At 41.8% G+C, this 14,344-nt stretch overlaps 1 protein-coding gene across 2 annotated transcripts in view; it reads left to right on the top strand.

Moving 5' to 3' along the window:
- Positions 1-14,344, top strand: part of lama5 (laminin, alpha 5) — a 90,462-nt gene that overhangs the window by 69,993 nt on the left and 6,125 nt on the right. For both annotated transcript variants that reach the window (XM_084016215.1, XM_084016214.1), the window contains exons 42-71: positions 117-230; positions 317-447; positions 524-604; positions 1,130-1,344; positions 1,897-1,997; positions 2,169-2,352; positions 2,610-2,750; positions 2,882-3,033; positions 3,163-3,273; positions 3,653-3,764; positions 4,623-4,796; positions 5,231-5,427; positions 5,564-5,680; positions 6,427-6,581; positions 6,833-6,962; positions 7,121-7,223; positions 7,363-7,476; positions 7,950-8,132; positions 8,993-9,135; positions 9,283-9,462; positions 9,907-10,046; positions 10,537-10,696; positions 10,820-10,953; positions 11,045-11,210; positions 11,541-11,675; positions 11,857-12,008; positions 12,454-12,586; positions 13,171-13,314; positions 13,452-13,582; positions 13,708-13,875. In XM_084016215.1, coding sequence (XP_083872341.1) covers positions 117-230; positions 317-447; positions 524-604; positions 1,130-1,344; positions 1,897-1,997; positions 2,169-2,352; positions 2,610-2,750; positions 2,882-3,033; positions 3,163-3,273; positions 3,653-3,764; positions 4,623-4,796; positions 5,231-5,427; positions 5,564-5,680; positions 6,427-6,581; positions 6,833-6,962; positions 7,121-7,223; positions 7,363-7,476; positions 7,950-8,132; positions 8,993-9,135; positions 9,283-9,462; positions 9,907-10,046; positions 10,537-10,696; positions 10,820-10,953; positions 11,045-11,210; positions 11,541-11,675; positions 11,857-12,008; positions 12,454-12,586; positions 13,171-13,314; positions 13,452-13,582; positions 13,708-13,875 — 4,301 coding nt within the window. The remainder of the gene's footprint in view (positions 1-116; positions 231-316; positions 448-523; positions 605-1,129; positions 1,345-1,896; positions 1,998-2,168; positions 2,353-2,609; positions 2,751-2,881; positions 3,034-3,162; positions 3,274-3,652; positions 3,765-4,622; positions 4,797-5,230; positions 5,428-5,563; positions 5,681-6,426; positions 6,582-6,832; positions 6,963-7,120; positions 7,224-7,362; positions 7,477-7,949; positions 8,133-8,992; positions 9,136-9,282; positions 9,463-9,906; positions 10,047-10,536; positions 10,697-10,819; positions 10,954-11,044; positions 11,211-11,540; positions 11,676-11,856; positions 12,009-12,453; positions 12,587-13,170; positions 13,315-13,451; positions 13,583-13,707; positions 13,876-14,344) is intronic.

The following is a 14,344-nucleotide window of genomic DNA, read 5'->3' as shown; positions in this document are numbered from 1 at the left end:
CAACTGAACAAAGCTATATCATTAACAGAAACTCTGAGATGAAAATACTGGTCATTAATTTAATTCATTAATAAAATCTTTTCAGGCCTACATAAATGCTTCTCTTCTCTCTACAGAAATGTGCTCCGGGTTTCTACAGAGACACTATTGGCCTGTTTCTGGGGAAATGTGTTCCCTGTAACTGTAACGGCCACTCTGACCGGTGTCTGGACGGATCTGGAATCTGTTTGGTGAGGGGTTATACTGATATAACGACCCTCTGGTATTACTTATTGGTTTGTCATCTGTCTCTGACATTTTTTTCTCTGTCCATCAGAGCTGCCAGCACAACACAGCCGGTGACCATTGTGAGAGCTGCCAGGGTGGTTTCCTTGGCAACAACAGTCTAGACGGACAGGCGGTGTCATGCTCCAGTTGTCCATGTCCACTAAGGGTCCCGTCCAACAAGTCAGTAAATATTACACTATATTACACCTCTAACTACGTTCCCGTATCTCATTGTTTCATGTTTTTCTCTGTGCAGCTTTGCGGAGGGTTGCGTTCAGAAAACCGACAGGATGCAGTGTCTGTGTATGCCGGGATACGCTGGACCCCACTGTGAACGGTAAACCACAACAACTCATCCTTGCCACTCTGTACTGGATAACATGATGAGTCATTTATCGTGATGTCTTCAACTAAGAGCAAAAGACTCAAGATTCACTCAGACTTCACCTCGACTCTGCATAGACTCACTTCCACACACACAAAAAAAAGTACTTCCATGTCCTTACCTGTAGCACTTTGCATCATAGCACTGTTGTTCTTAAGGTATGTTTGCTGAACAGCTACTACTTTACTCAGACGAGGACCTACACTTGTTTCTATTTTTTAGCTCTTACTTTATCGCCAATGATATGTTGTGGTTTCTTTCTTTATACAAATGTACTTATTGTAAGTCGCTTTGCACAAAAGCATCTGCTAAATGCCTTAAATGTTAATGTAAATGTCAATGTATAAGGACATGAATTATACCTTTCTTAAATATATAGAAGTAAGTTCCCATCAACAAACCCCAAGCAAGATAAAGTCAACCTGCTGTCATCAAACGTGACTTTTAAATGTGTATTAAATGTGTCTCATAACACAGGTGCGCCCCCGGTTACTATGGAAACCCCATGGTGCTGGGCAGCAGGTGCCAACTGTGCCATTGCCACGGCAACACGGACCCCAACATGCTATTCACCGACTGTCACCCGCTGACCGGCGAGTGTCTCAGCTGCATGCACGACTCGGCCGGGCCTCACTGTGACATCTGTGCTCCTGGTTACTATGGCGACGCCATCGCTGCCAAAAACTGCACCAGTGAGTTCAGCTTGGTTCAGTTCAACCACAGTTGAGAAGATGAGATTCATTCATGTGTTCATTGGACTTCATTAGGCTGTTAAGCTGGCTTATTCATCACTAGGGACATGTTTGGCTCTTTAAATATTTTATTTTCCATAAAGGCATATATTTGGCAAGGGTGTGAGGTTTTTGTTTCTAAGTTCACCCTCAGCTCCAATAATTAGTCGATAATAAAACTGTGTAGCAGAAATACAAACACAAAAATGTCCCCATTGAAACCCGTTAAAATCAGAACATTTTTTTGTGTTTGTTGTGGGGTTTTTTTCATAACAGTCGTGGCATTATGTAAACAAACAGACATTTAAACGATTTAAGTTTTTGGATGCTGACATTTCTGTCCTCTGAGGAAATCTGAGCATTTTAAAGTGAGGTTTGAGGGAAAAAGAGTAAAGGCCAGTGAAGAATTCTCCGTCCAATGAGTCCGAAAAAATAAGGTCATATTAAAGTAAACGGTGGGATGGATTAAGATAAGCAAATTAAAAAAAACGTGTTCTGCTTTCTTTAATGTAGAATGTAACTGCTCTCCATGTGGCACCGAGTCATGTGACCCTCACACTGGACAGTGTCGCTGTAAAGCTGGAGTCACCGGACCGCACTGTGACCGCTGTGAGGTAAGAGCTCAAATCTTACTGTTTTTATATCTGAAAATGTTATTGGGCCCCTTATATGTGTACAAATGGCACAAAAAAACGACAACTGGGAGCTTCAACAAGGCTGTTGATTTGAATTTGCAATATGGCATTTAATATCTCATGTCTCATGCCTCATTGTTTCCCTCTCAGGGTGGCTCGTTCGGCTTCGACTCGTGCTCTGGCTGTCGTCAGTGCGACTGCGACGCCTCTGCAGCTCTCGTGCGGCCGTGTGACCCTCAGAACGGTCAGTGTACCTGTCGGCCCGGAGTCAACGGGCCCAACTGCAGACAGTGCGCTCCTGGACACTGGGACTATGGACCCAACGGATGCAAGAGTGAGTGCACGACACTCTGTACAGCAAACTATACGTTTATCACTGTCACAGTAATCTATTTAGATGTATACCCTGAACACCTTTTTAATGTTATCTTTTAGTTTGTTTTAGAAACTAAAAGATAACTGTTTTTGTAAAGATAATCAGACTTGTGTACAGCATCTTTGCATCCTAAACATCTCTCTCTCTCTCTCTCTCTCTCTCTCTCTCTCTCTCTCTCTCTCTCTCTCTCTCTCTCTCCCTCTCTCTCTCTCCAGAGTGTAGCTGTAGAGGGGGCCGCTGTGACCCCCGTACTGGAGAGTGCCGCTGTCCTGATGGGATGACAGGAAAACAGTGCGACGCCTGCGAACAGAAATACAACGTGCCTGTCGAGCAGCTCGATGGCATGCACTGTGAACGTAAGTGAAGCAGCTGATAAACATATGTGTTGGATTGATATGTGTGTTTAAAATATGCTTAAAAGAGAAAACCAGAAAAGTTTATTTCATAGAAAGTGTGTGTGTGTGTGTGTGTGTGTGTGTGTTTGCAGCGTGTGACAGCTGCGTCATCGTCCTGTTGGAGGATCTTGACAAAATGAACGACAACTTCCACTCGGTGGCCGGTCAGCTGACCAGCCTCAACGCCAGCTCTATGGCCTGGTCTCAGCTGCACAACCTCAACAAGTCTGTGGAGGACATCGCTGTGAGTGCACACACACACACACACACACACACGCGATGGGGTTCAGTCGATGGGGTATAAGACTGCTGTACTATTGGTGCCATAATGCATTATGCCTTTTCAAAAAGACACATTTTCCCATGATTCCAGCGGGCCATAGAGAACTACAACAGTACGCTGGATGACAGCAGGAGTCGGGCCGACGTGCTGGATGCTGAGATCATGAATATCAATGACGACATTGATGAACTGCACAGCAAGGTAAGGTCACTGATGACACACACAAACACACACACACACACACACACACAGCAATAATCAGATAATGCTTTCATAATTATTGGAATATATATTTTGCTATATGTTCTGCTCACCCCTACTTTGTCATTACATAAAAAATGTAAATATTAAATTAAATATATGATTAAATAAATATATTATGATATCTGTGAACAAACATCAATTATTTTTTCAAATTTTGGGGATGTTTTTTTTTAGCAACAATTTAGTTTTCCTTGGGTTAGAAATTACATTTTTGGATTACAGTTGTCCCTCCACCTTCTGCTTTACTACCACTAAAAGATAATATTGTCTGTTTTCATGTGAAACCAAGAGTATAATGTTGTTGTGGTGTTTTCAGGCGACAGTGATGACCAAGAAGGGTAATGGCTTGGAGAACAGAACCAATAACACATACCAGAGGGCACAAGACCTGCTGTCCTTCATCAACAACGTGACCATGGATTTAAACAGTAAGTCCATCAGAAATGTATTAAACCACAGTTAAACAATATGATACATGCTGTTCAATTAATTCAATCACTGCATTAGGAGCCAATCTCATGAGATACTTGGACAGAATCTCTCAGTATGGAAGCCTATTTCTGCCATTGTGATTAAAAAAAAAACTCAAGATAATAAATTGAGAAAGTTTCAAATTTTTTGAGATTCCTAGTCGTTATTGGGAGATTGTCATTTTGAGATACTAAGTCATTATTTTAAGATAGTAAGTCAATATTTTAAGATACTAATTCATTGTTTTGAGATAAGTTTCTCAATATTTTGCAATATTAAGTGATTTTTTTTAGATTTGTGTCATTTGATGTTTTTGCAATGTGTCATCATTTAACGTGCTATGTCATTATTTAAGAAATACCAAGTCACTACTTAGAGATATCAAGTCTTTTTTTTTCATCTCAAGTTTTCATCTTATTTCTCTCTTTTACTGGCAGAAATGGGCTTCCATACTAAGTGATATTTCTTTCATATATGTCGAAATTACTACCTTGGTGTGTAACTATGAGGTAAATCATATTCACAGTACAAAACAATACGCATTTAAAGGTTGCAAATATGTTCAAGATAACATACAACACAAAGCAGCTTGCAAAATAGGAGAGTGACTAAAGTAGCTGGTGGAGAAAACTAGTTTGTAATGTTTCATCAAAGAAAGAATGAACCAACAACCAGAAGTTCCTTAAACACAATTACTAAAAATGTAAATGTTATATGTTCGATGTTATATAAATATCTAAAAAATCAGTTTATATCTCCCATCTATCAAAAAGAGAACTGTTGATTGATCGATGTTTCTGCGATACTTTCCGTAGACATCTTGATGATCGCAAACCGGACCTCGCCGAATGACACCGAGGTCGTGCAGGACCTCGAGGAGAGAGAGAGGAAGATGAGGGAAGTGCAGGCCATGCTGAGGGAGATGAGATACAGGAGCCATGTGGGACATATGAAACTGGCTGACAAAGAGAGGACGGCAGCACAGAAATGTAAGTTTACTCACTGACACATACATTCATCCTAAACACTTCCCTTACCAGTTATATAAACGGCACTTAATAGTAGATGTCATCTTAACTAGGTAAAGAATGAAGATGATCACACATGGAATGACTTCAGTGATAGCTGCACATTTAATAGCATTTACCATCAGTGTCCTCAACCTAAATTATACTGCAGCCAACATTAGAGTTATATATACACATTTTGCATCACAAGTTTATGAGGAACACCCTTTATGTTGTTGCATGTATGCTGCATTTTTTACATTGAAAATTGTATATGTGTTCGACATAGTGCAAGCTGAAAGGTCAGAACCACGGTTCTCATGTCAAACTACTCCAATTGTTTCACACCCCAGAAAATAAAGAGAATGTGTAAGCGTGATCACCTCCTGAGACTCGGCCTCTGTGTCCTCTGCTAGTGTTGGACCGAGTTAACAAGGAGTTGGCAGGTCGTCAAGGAGAAAACAACGACTTGGCCAATACTATCAGAGAGCGCCTGACCCACTTCCACTCCGAGATGATGGATCTCCGAGACGCCTTGAATGAAGCGGTGAACAACACGGCCAGAGCCTCAGAGATCAACAACGTCAACGAGAAAACCCTGGAGGACAACCAGGTGAGTGAGGACATCAACATCAACGCCCGGAAGGAAGGAATAGAGGACGGAGATGGAAAAAGGAGATGACTGTCTCTCTGTGTCTCTCTCTCTCTCTCTCTCTCTCTGTGTCTCTCTCTCTCTCTCTCTCTTGCAGAGGAGGATAGAAGACCTGCTGTCGCAGCAGAAGGTGGTGAACGACTTGTTGCACATGGCAGAAGATGATGTAGCGCAGGTCAACGACGTGCTGTCCATGCTGCATGACTCCAAAGAGGTTCGAAAAAAACAAAAACACACGCAGATTTTGATATAAAATGTACGTCTCTGGGCCCCTCTGATAATATAAATATATCAAACCGCTTCACAGCTGACTTTGGGAGAGATAAATAACTCAGCACTTACCTGATCTTGCCAGAACTGTAAAGGTTGTTTGATGTCTTATTTTAGTTAAAGAATGTTTGTGATTTTTTGTCTTTTTTGTTGTTGTTCTAAACAAATGTGCATATAGTTGTCATTTTGGCAATCACATCTTTACTTTTTTATTTTATTTTTTATTGGCAGCCAGAGAAGACGGAGACTTCATCTCACACGTTTTGTCCTTTATAATTGGATCACAAATGGAAAAAAGAATAAATTAAATAATTAATTCCATCATGGGCTTTAAGGTTAAGCTACATTTTTAAAGATAGTGAAAGATTTGTTTCTTAAAATACTTTGTTTATTGAGAAAAAAAAACAAAAAAAAACAGCCAGGTTCAGTGTGCATCATGGGTCTCAGTGTTCCTTATATTATATATCCTTCTGATATAATGGATAAATCAGATCCCCTTTTTTACCATTTACATGACACAAATTAGATTTCTAAAGAAACTGGCACCAATAGAATGATTCTTTGTCTATTTTTTGTACGTTGCCAATACAAACGAGGAATGCGGGGAGTCATGCATCAAAGATCTCTATCTGGAATTAAAGAGGAGATGTTCGGGTTGCGTCACTTTAACACTTCAAACGTCTTCCTCAGGAGTACGAGCGCCTGGCGGCCCAGCTGGATGGCGCCAGGACACCGTTGGCAAAGAAAGTGCAGGACTTTGCTTGGGCCGACTCCAAAATTCCTCTGGTGGAGCAAGCAGAGAAACACGCTGAGCTGTTGAACACGTTAGCCATGAACCTGTCCAGGTGAGAGACCAGATAGCTGCTTAGACACACCCGGAAAAACTCTCCAGCCAGGTATATGTCTTGGCATTTAGAGACACTTTAATAGATTCATTACAAATATCCAGCAAGTCTGGTGATGTATTGATTTATGGCCATATTGTACCAAGCCCATTCACATGTTGGGAAGCTAGTGGCGCCCCCTACTGAGCTTTGAATGGCGCAGTAGAGGGTTATTGTAAAGACGAGATGTTGATAATCTTGTTTGTCTGCAGTTTGGTTGCAGAATCCAAGCAGGGGGGATTTGTGGATGTAACACAAGCCTACAACAAGATCATCACCAGCATCAAGGAGGCAGAGGAGGCTGCCAAGATGGCCGACAAGGCTGCTAACGACACTGTGGAGGTACAGGACACACACACACACACACACACACACACACACACACACATTTATTCTGCTGTCTGTATGAGCATGAGTGCACACGTAAAAAAACTGGCTTCAAATGATGTATTTGTCTGTGTGTGGCTTATAATAATAATGACATTGGTGCGTGTGTTTAGAACATAAAGGACCAGGACCTCAGTCAGCTGGCTGATGCTCTGAGGAACCACAGCGTGGAGCTTAAGGACGAAGTCGAGAAGCTAAATGATGAGCTGAACAATGGTAAACAGACATCTTTCAAATCACTATATTCATTTAAGAGTTTTATTTTAAGGCATGCTGTGGAATCAAGTAAAAGTAGAAGTAAACGTCAGTTTGGATGTGGAAGAGTCGTCAATGTGTTTTTTTTTCTGCCTCACAGATCTGAAGCCGCAGCTGGACGACGCCAAGAAGCGACTGGACGACGCCAAAGCCAAACAGGTGGACGTGATGAAGACCTTGGTGACGGTTCAGAACAACCTCAACTTCACCACGAGTACGCACAAGCAACACGCATCACATTTATTTAGCGGAGGTTTTTGTGACCTACGTCTCGTTCATACAACCCCTCATACATCAACTTCACCAAATATGCTGATCACCTTCAGTGGCTGCATTAAGAGTCAGAGGAGTGCAGACAGGTTATTTCAGATGAGTTTCTTCTGTCCTGATGCTTATGTGGAGTTTGTTCCAACATTGTGCAGCCAGGACAGTAAACAGTAGAAACTAGAAATGAAATGATGTTGTAATATTTTAAATCTGGATTATTATTTATTTAAGATATAAACTCACAGGATCACGGTACTGTGATAATGAAAATGGCTCGGATGCTACTAGGTTCAGACATTATGAATACTGTTTTAAATAGGCAATGTCTTTAAACAGAACAGAAATCTTACATGGATTTATCTCATCCATCGGTATGATTGTTTAAAAAAATCCTTTCCCTTCATTCTCTGCGATGAACAGACGTGAGTCAGGAGATCAACGAGGCAAAGCGAGTCGCGGATCTGGCAAACACTACGGCCACGCAAGTCAACGACGCCCTGCGTCCCATCAAAGAGCAGCTCGACCAATGGCAGCAGACCTACGGAGACGCCAACGCCACCAACGAAGACATAAACAATGCCCTGATGGAGGCCAACAAGACTGGTAGGAGTTGTGGACGTCAGATCTCTTATTTCAGTACCCGGGTGTCACAGTTTGGTTGGTTTTCTGTCAGTGTCTTCTCTTTTATCACGTGATTTCTACTCGTATAAATGCTCCCTGTAGGATTTTATTGCGGAAGAGAAGTGAAAAATAGAACCCTGACTAAAAAAATACAGGATACCAAAATACATTTTTAAATGTATTTATCCTTTATTTATGCATACATATATGATCATTTTATTTAATGTTATTTGATTGTTTTTTCAAAAAGATATTCTTAGGTTTTATCAGTGAGGTTATACAAATATTTGTCTTATACATACATAAGTGATTCCAGTAGATTGAAGTGCCATTTTGAGCATATGTTGGTATATCGGCTGTGGCTCAGAGGTAGAGTGAGTCGTCCTTCAAACCAAAGATCGGTGGTTCGAATCCCAGCTCCTCCAGTCTGCATGCCGAAGTGACCTTGGGCAAGATACCGAACCCCAAAATGCAGGTCCATTTACCATATCGTGAATCACAATTATTGCCCTGGATTATCGGGACATGACACTTCCGTATCATCCCATGTTTTCTTGTAACATTGTCTTTTCAATGTGACTATTGTCATTAGCTGTCAGGTCTGGACTAAGGTGGACTGGCCCACATTGAGCTTGGTTCTCAGTGAGGTGTGGACATATTATGTGGCAACAGCAAAGGGAAGAGAGGAGGACAGCCGGTGCTGAAGCACAGCTCAGACCTGCTGTCTGAGTCCTGTGAAGTCACTGCTGATGGAAACCTAACAATTCCTGATGTTGCTGCTTTAAAACATAAGCTTTAATTATGAAGAATATACTGGAAAACGTGCCTCTCTCTCCACATAGTGCACGTACTGGGTGAGACTATTCCTCTGCTCATGAAGAAGCTGGATAGACTGCAGAATCACTCCGTACAGATGCCAAACATCTCTGAGAACATCAACCGCATCCGACAGCTCATACAGCAGGCGCGCAACGCTGCCAGCAAGGTACACACACACACACACACACACACACACAAGGTGGAATTGAGGACCCTTTTCTTTCAGCAGCCTGTCATTTTATCTACTGAACTTATAGCAAGTTTGGGGAATCTAACATAATAAAATGTCCATACTCCTCTGTCCTCCCTCCAGGTGAGCGTGCCGGTGAAGTTTAACGGGGCGTCCGGTGTTCAGGTCCGTACTCCACACAACCTGGCCGACCTGGCTGCTTACACATCCCTCAAGTTCTACATCACTCTGCCGGAGGCAGCACGAGCCCGGCGGCAGGACGACAGCAACCAACAGTTTGTCTTCTACCTCGGCAGTAAGGATGTAAGCATCACATCGGCTACGCAGCTTTTGAGTTTATGATTTTAGATGTTGTTTTTATTCTTGTTTCGTCCTTTATTTAAAGGGACGGTACAGAAAACAATGTGCTTTTCTCTCTTACCTGAACTGCTGTTTATCAGTCTAGAGTGCTTTGGCATGAGTGCCAAATATGTTGGAGATATTGGTCATAGAGATGTCGGTGCCTTTTCTCCAATCTAATGGAAGTAGATGACACTCGACGAGTGCAAAAAATACATTTGAGAATTTCAAGAGCAATGTCTCTTTCCAGAAATCATGACTTGTTTAGTCAAGATAATCCCCATACCTCGTTGTGAACAGTTTCATGTAGGAACTATTTTCTACCAAACAACACCCTTTGCTTTGTAGGTGATTCGTGAGAGTGTTTCTAGATGTTACAGTTCATTCCTATCATTCTGGTATTTGTAGTCCAGTAAGGAGTTCCTGGGCATGGCGTTGGTGGGGAAGCGACTGCGCTGGTACTTCAACATTGGAGGAAAAACTGCTGAGGTGCTGATGATTGAAGAAGTCAAGTCCAATGGAAACTTCAACAACATAGTGCTGGAGAGGTAAGATACACACACTATAAAATATACACATACATATGTGATGACATGATCGATTTGTTCTCGAGAGGATTTCCACATAATGAGGTGATTTTATTCTATGATCATTGAAATTCATTAAAAAAGGAATTTATAATTCTCTATAATAATATGATTGAAAGAAACTGGATATTGTAAGTAAGCTGCAGTAGAACAGTAAATATCCTGGATGTATATTGTTTAAAGGCTAAGTTTGCATGTTTTTAATTGGGGTTGTATGAGGTCCATGGTCGGTGTAGATGACAGTACACCCCCAGCTTGGAGAAACACACAGGAGATCCATGACGGGAGCAAATCTATGTACTGATGTGAGAGGGAGTGAGGAAGTTGCTGGTCTGGTTTCTTTGTGTTATTGTGTGACTTAAAAGGATTCATTTGGATTCCCTTAAGTTAAACAATAAAACATATCAGCTGTATCTTTCTCTTATCTATTTGTCTGTCTGGTTGAATGCAGGATCCTCCAGTACGGTCAAATGTCCTTGTCTTCAGAAGCCACTGAGGGGGACCAAAGAGTCACAAAAGCCTACGTGGAGGCTGGAGGAGATCAGGGCCTTCTCAACCTCCTGACCGACGACACGGTCTTCTATGTGGGAGGATACCCAAGTACTTTCAAAGTGAGTGCTTTCCTCGTATGAAAGTCCCTCTACCATGGCGTTGCAGTCATGGCCCATGAGAACATCTACATTTACAATGTTTGCACAAAAACAGTTATTGATAGAGCTTTGTTCTTTTTTCAGCCCCCCTCCCCGCTCGCTCTGCCTAACTTTAAGGGCTGCATCGAGTTGGATACCCTCAACGAGGAAGTGCTCAGTCTGTATAACTTTGAAAACATCTTCCAACTCAACACCACAGAGGAGAAACCTTGTGGCAGGTCAGTGCATAAGTTGTAATATATATATATATATTCACGCTCATACTTTTCTTCTGTGTGACTCTTAACTGATTAAAAATGCTGAAAACAGGTCCAAGCCGGTGCTGACTCAGGCCTGGGTGAATGATGCCGCCTACTTTGACGGTACCGGTTTTGTTGAGATCGCCTTCAGTGATGAATCGACGCGCATGCAGCGCTTCGAACAGGAAGTCAAACTGATCTCACACAATGGAATACTGCTGCTGCTGCATAGAGGGGTAAAGTCTTCAGCCATTCATTCATTCTTCCATTCAATTGCTCACTTTACATTGCATAGTTTATTCAATAATTACATTTTCACTTTGATTGAATTCACTTTGGCATCAATCTTTAAGATTTTACTTCTGGAATTACTCATTTTTCCAACAATGCAGTTAGCACACGGTAGTTCATTTTAAAATCATTCATAAACTTTTCCTAGCATTCATTTATTTCATTTTATTCATATTTGTTCATTCTGGAATTAAATTTAGATTTGTAATTCATGCTTTCATTACTATACCGGCTGCATGGCTCAGAGTTTTCTCCGTGTCCCTCTGTTCCATCAGAGTCAGTTCCTGTGTCTGGCCGTAGTTCAGGGCAGACTGAAGGTTTTCTATGACTTCAGTGGTGATCTGGTGGAGCTGGAGCCCAAAGAGCCTTCATCTGAGTTCCTGAAGATCAGCGACGCCGACCCCAAAACTGTAAGTCTGCCATGTCTCTCTGCCTGTCTGTCTTTGCATTTCATATGTATTTCATATGTATTCTTGTCAAAATGGAAGCTGTTTATTCACAGCTGGGGAAAAATGCATTTTTTTATTCTTGGTTTTCATTCCCTCTAGTCTGTGTTGATGTATGGCGTGTTTGTTGTTTTGGACTGTGTAGCTGGAGATCATCATCCTGCGTTCAACCAACCAGCGTGTTGTGGTGAGAAACAACCGCGTCGGCCTCTACACCCACCAGTTCACAGAGACCATCCCCCCGTTCAGCGCCAACTACTACCTGGGAGGAGTACCAGAGCACAAGATGCCTGCCAAGTGAGTAGAAAACATATATTATTGCCTGGCTTGCCAAGAAATTTAGTGCAGATATTATATATTCCCTACAGGATTAATTGCATTAACGATGGTGATAATTTAAGTTCTCTTTTGGCTGTACTTTGTGTTTTTATGCTAATTAACAAATGTTTACAGAAGCACTGCTAATCCATTTTCTAAGGATGATCCAAATTGTTTTCCCATCTGTGTTTATGAGAACAGGTAAAAAAAGATCAGACTTAAGAAAATGGATCACCAGAATGTATAGAATTGGCTCCATTCCATTCCATTTATGAGGTGGACACAAATATGACTCCATATGAAGGATGATGTTCAGCGTGTTGAGAAGTTCTTCTGCCTCTAATTTGCCAAAAGAAGTTCATCATAAGACAGAAATTGGAACGTTAGTTTGTTAAAGAGCTCTCCTTCCTTCTGTCTCTTTCAGGTTGAAGTCTCTGTTTCCTAAGCAGGGCTCTCTGAAGGGCTGTTTCAGGAACGTGAAGGCTCAGAGCTCTCACATCGACCTGAAGAGGATGAAGAGTTCTGGAGTCAGTTTCGGCTGCGACAGTGACCTGCTGGTAAGACTACACAGTCCACCATTCAGCTTGTATAAAGAGAATGGCATTCAACTGTATATGTGGTCAAACTTTTTGGATGGTGGGCCATAAGGAGTGCTGCAGGAATGAGTTCCAAAACTTAAATTAACTTCTGGTTCCTTTTGTCTTGAAGTTGATGGTTGTGTTTTTTTTTTTAATTCTACAACATTCAATACATCAGTACATAGTCCTCTTGTGAAATGGCCAAGCTTTCACATGGCTTTAAAAAGGGCGGTTGCTAACAAGTGGCTACATAAGACTATAAAACGTCATTATGTCGAAGAGTAGTCCACTTTTACAGCTTTGTTGTGTGTACTCACACTCATTCGTCCATGGTGTAGTTAATTTTTAGGCATTAGAAGTAATTCCACATAATATTCTTGTAATCCTAAAACCTGTATGATCACAAAAATTCATTTCTTCTAAGTAATAAGTCAAAATTGAATAAAAAATGTGAGTTTTCCCTTTAATTTTGTGCTGATGTGGTGTGATGAAATGAAATGCCATGATACAGCACATCTTGACCTGCTGTGTGTGTGTGTGTGTGTGTGTGTGTGTTCATGCAGGTGGCTCGGGAGGCTCATTTCTCCGGTCAGAGCTACCTGGACTTGGATCTGACCAACATTCCCAGCCTCAGGAACAATTTCTATGCCAGCTTCAGCTTCAGGACCGATCAGAAGGAGGGACTCATGTTCTACCACCACGATCAGGTCGGCTGAGTCTTCCACCTCCTCCTGTTTCCTCAGTCCCCAGAGACTTAACGTAACTTCCATGATGACTGTGAAGTGGTCTAACCTGTGTGTGTGTGTGTGTGTGTGTGTGTGTGTGTGTGTGTGTGTGTGTACAGGACGGAGTGTGTCAGGTGTTTTTGAACGAGGGCCATGTCGTGGTGAGAGCTGGCAACAGTGAGATTAGAACAGGGAACACTTACAACGATGACAACAGCCACTACATCGCTCTCTACAACAACGTCAACGGGTAGGATGACGACGCTGTTCTGTAGAAATGCACATAAAGCCCTCGGCCGTGTTTTTGTCCCACAGAGTTTAGTATATGAATAAGAACCAGTGTTGCCTGTCTCACTGTTGCTCCCCCTCCTCCAGGATGCGTCTGTACATGGACGACGTGAAGGAGAACGCTAAGGAGGCCGTCCGGCTGGACAGCAGGGGGCGTGGTTTGGCGGCCACACAGGGAAGCACCTTCCTGGGAGGAATGCCCAACCAAGGCCTCACCAATCTCACTGGATGTATCAGCAATGTTTTCATCAGGAGGTGAGAAGAGAGGACCAGAGGAGCGAGATCGCTCAGTCAAAAACCTTCATGTCATCAGGATCAAATCATGTGCTTCCAACTCCAGTTTAATCCCTCCAAAAATGACATGTTTACAATCGTTTTCATGGCAACGTTTAAAATATTAATACACATCCTAATACAGTATATATGTATGTGTTAAAGGCACAGTGAGTATGATTCTCTTTTTTTACGTATCCAGTCATTTTGTCTGGTGGTCTAACAACGACACACATTTGTATAGAGGGAGAATTGATGTACTGATATTAATTATTTCTTTTATGTTTGTATATTATTGTGTCATGCATGAACAATATGCCCAGTCCAAACAGGCTTACAAGACACCATTATTTAGAAAAAGAGAGCAGAATCCAGAGTAGAAACATACATTGCATTAATAATAAAACATGACCATTATAATCTGTCATCATGAGAGCATCGGAAAAAAGAC

This window comes from Eutrigla gurnardus (assembly GCF_963514095.1).
Source record: "Eutrigla gurnardus genome assembly, chromosome: 8".
Classification (NCBI taxonomy): Eukaryota; Metazoa; Chordata; class Actinopteri; order Perciformes; family Triglidae; genus Eutrigla; species Eutrigla gurnardus.
Note: the sequence above shows the minus strand (reverse complement) of the source record. Positions and strands in the feature narration are given on the sequence as shown.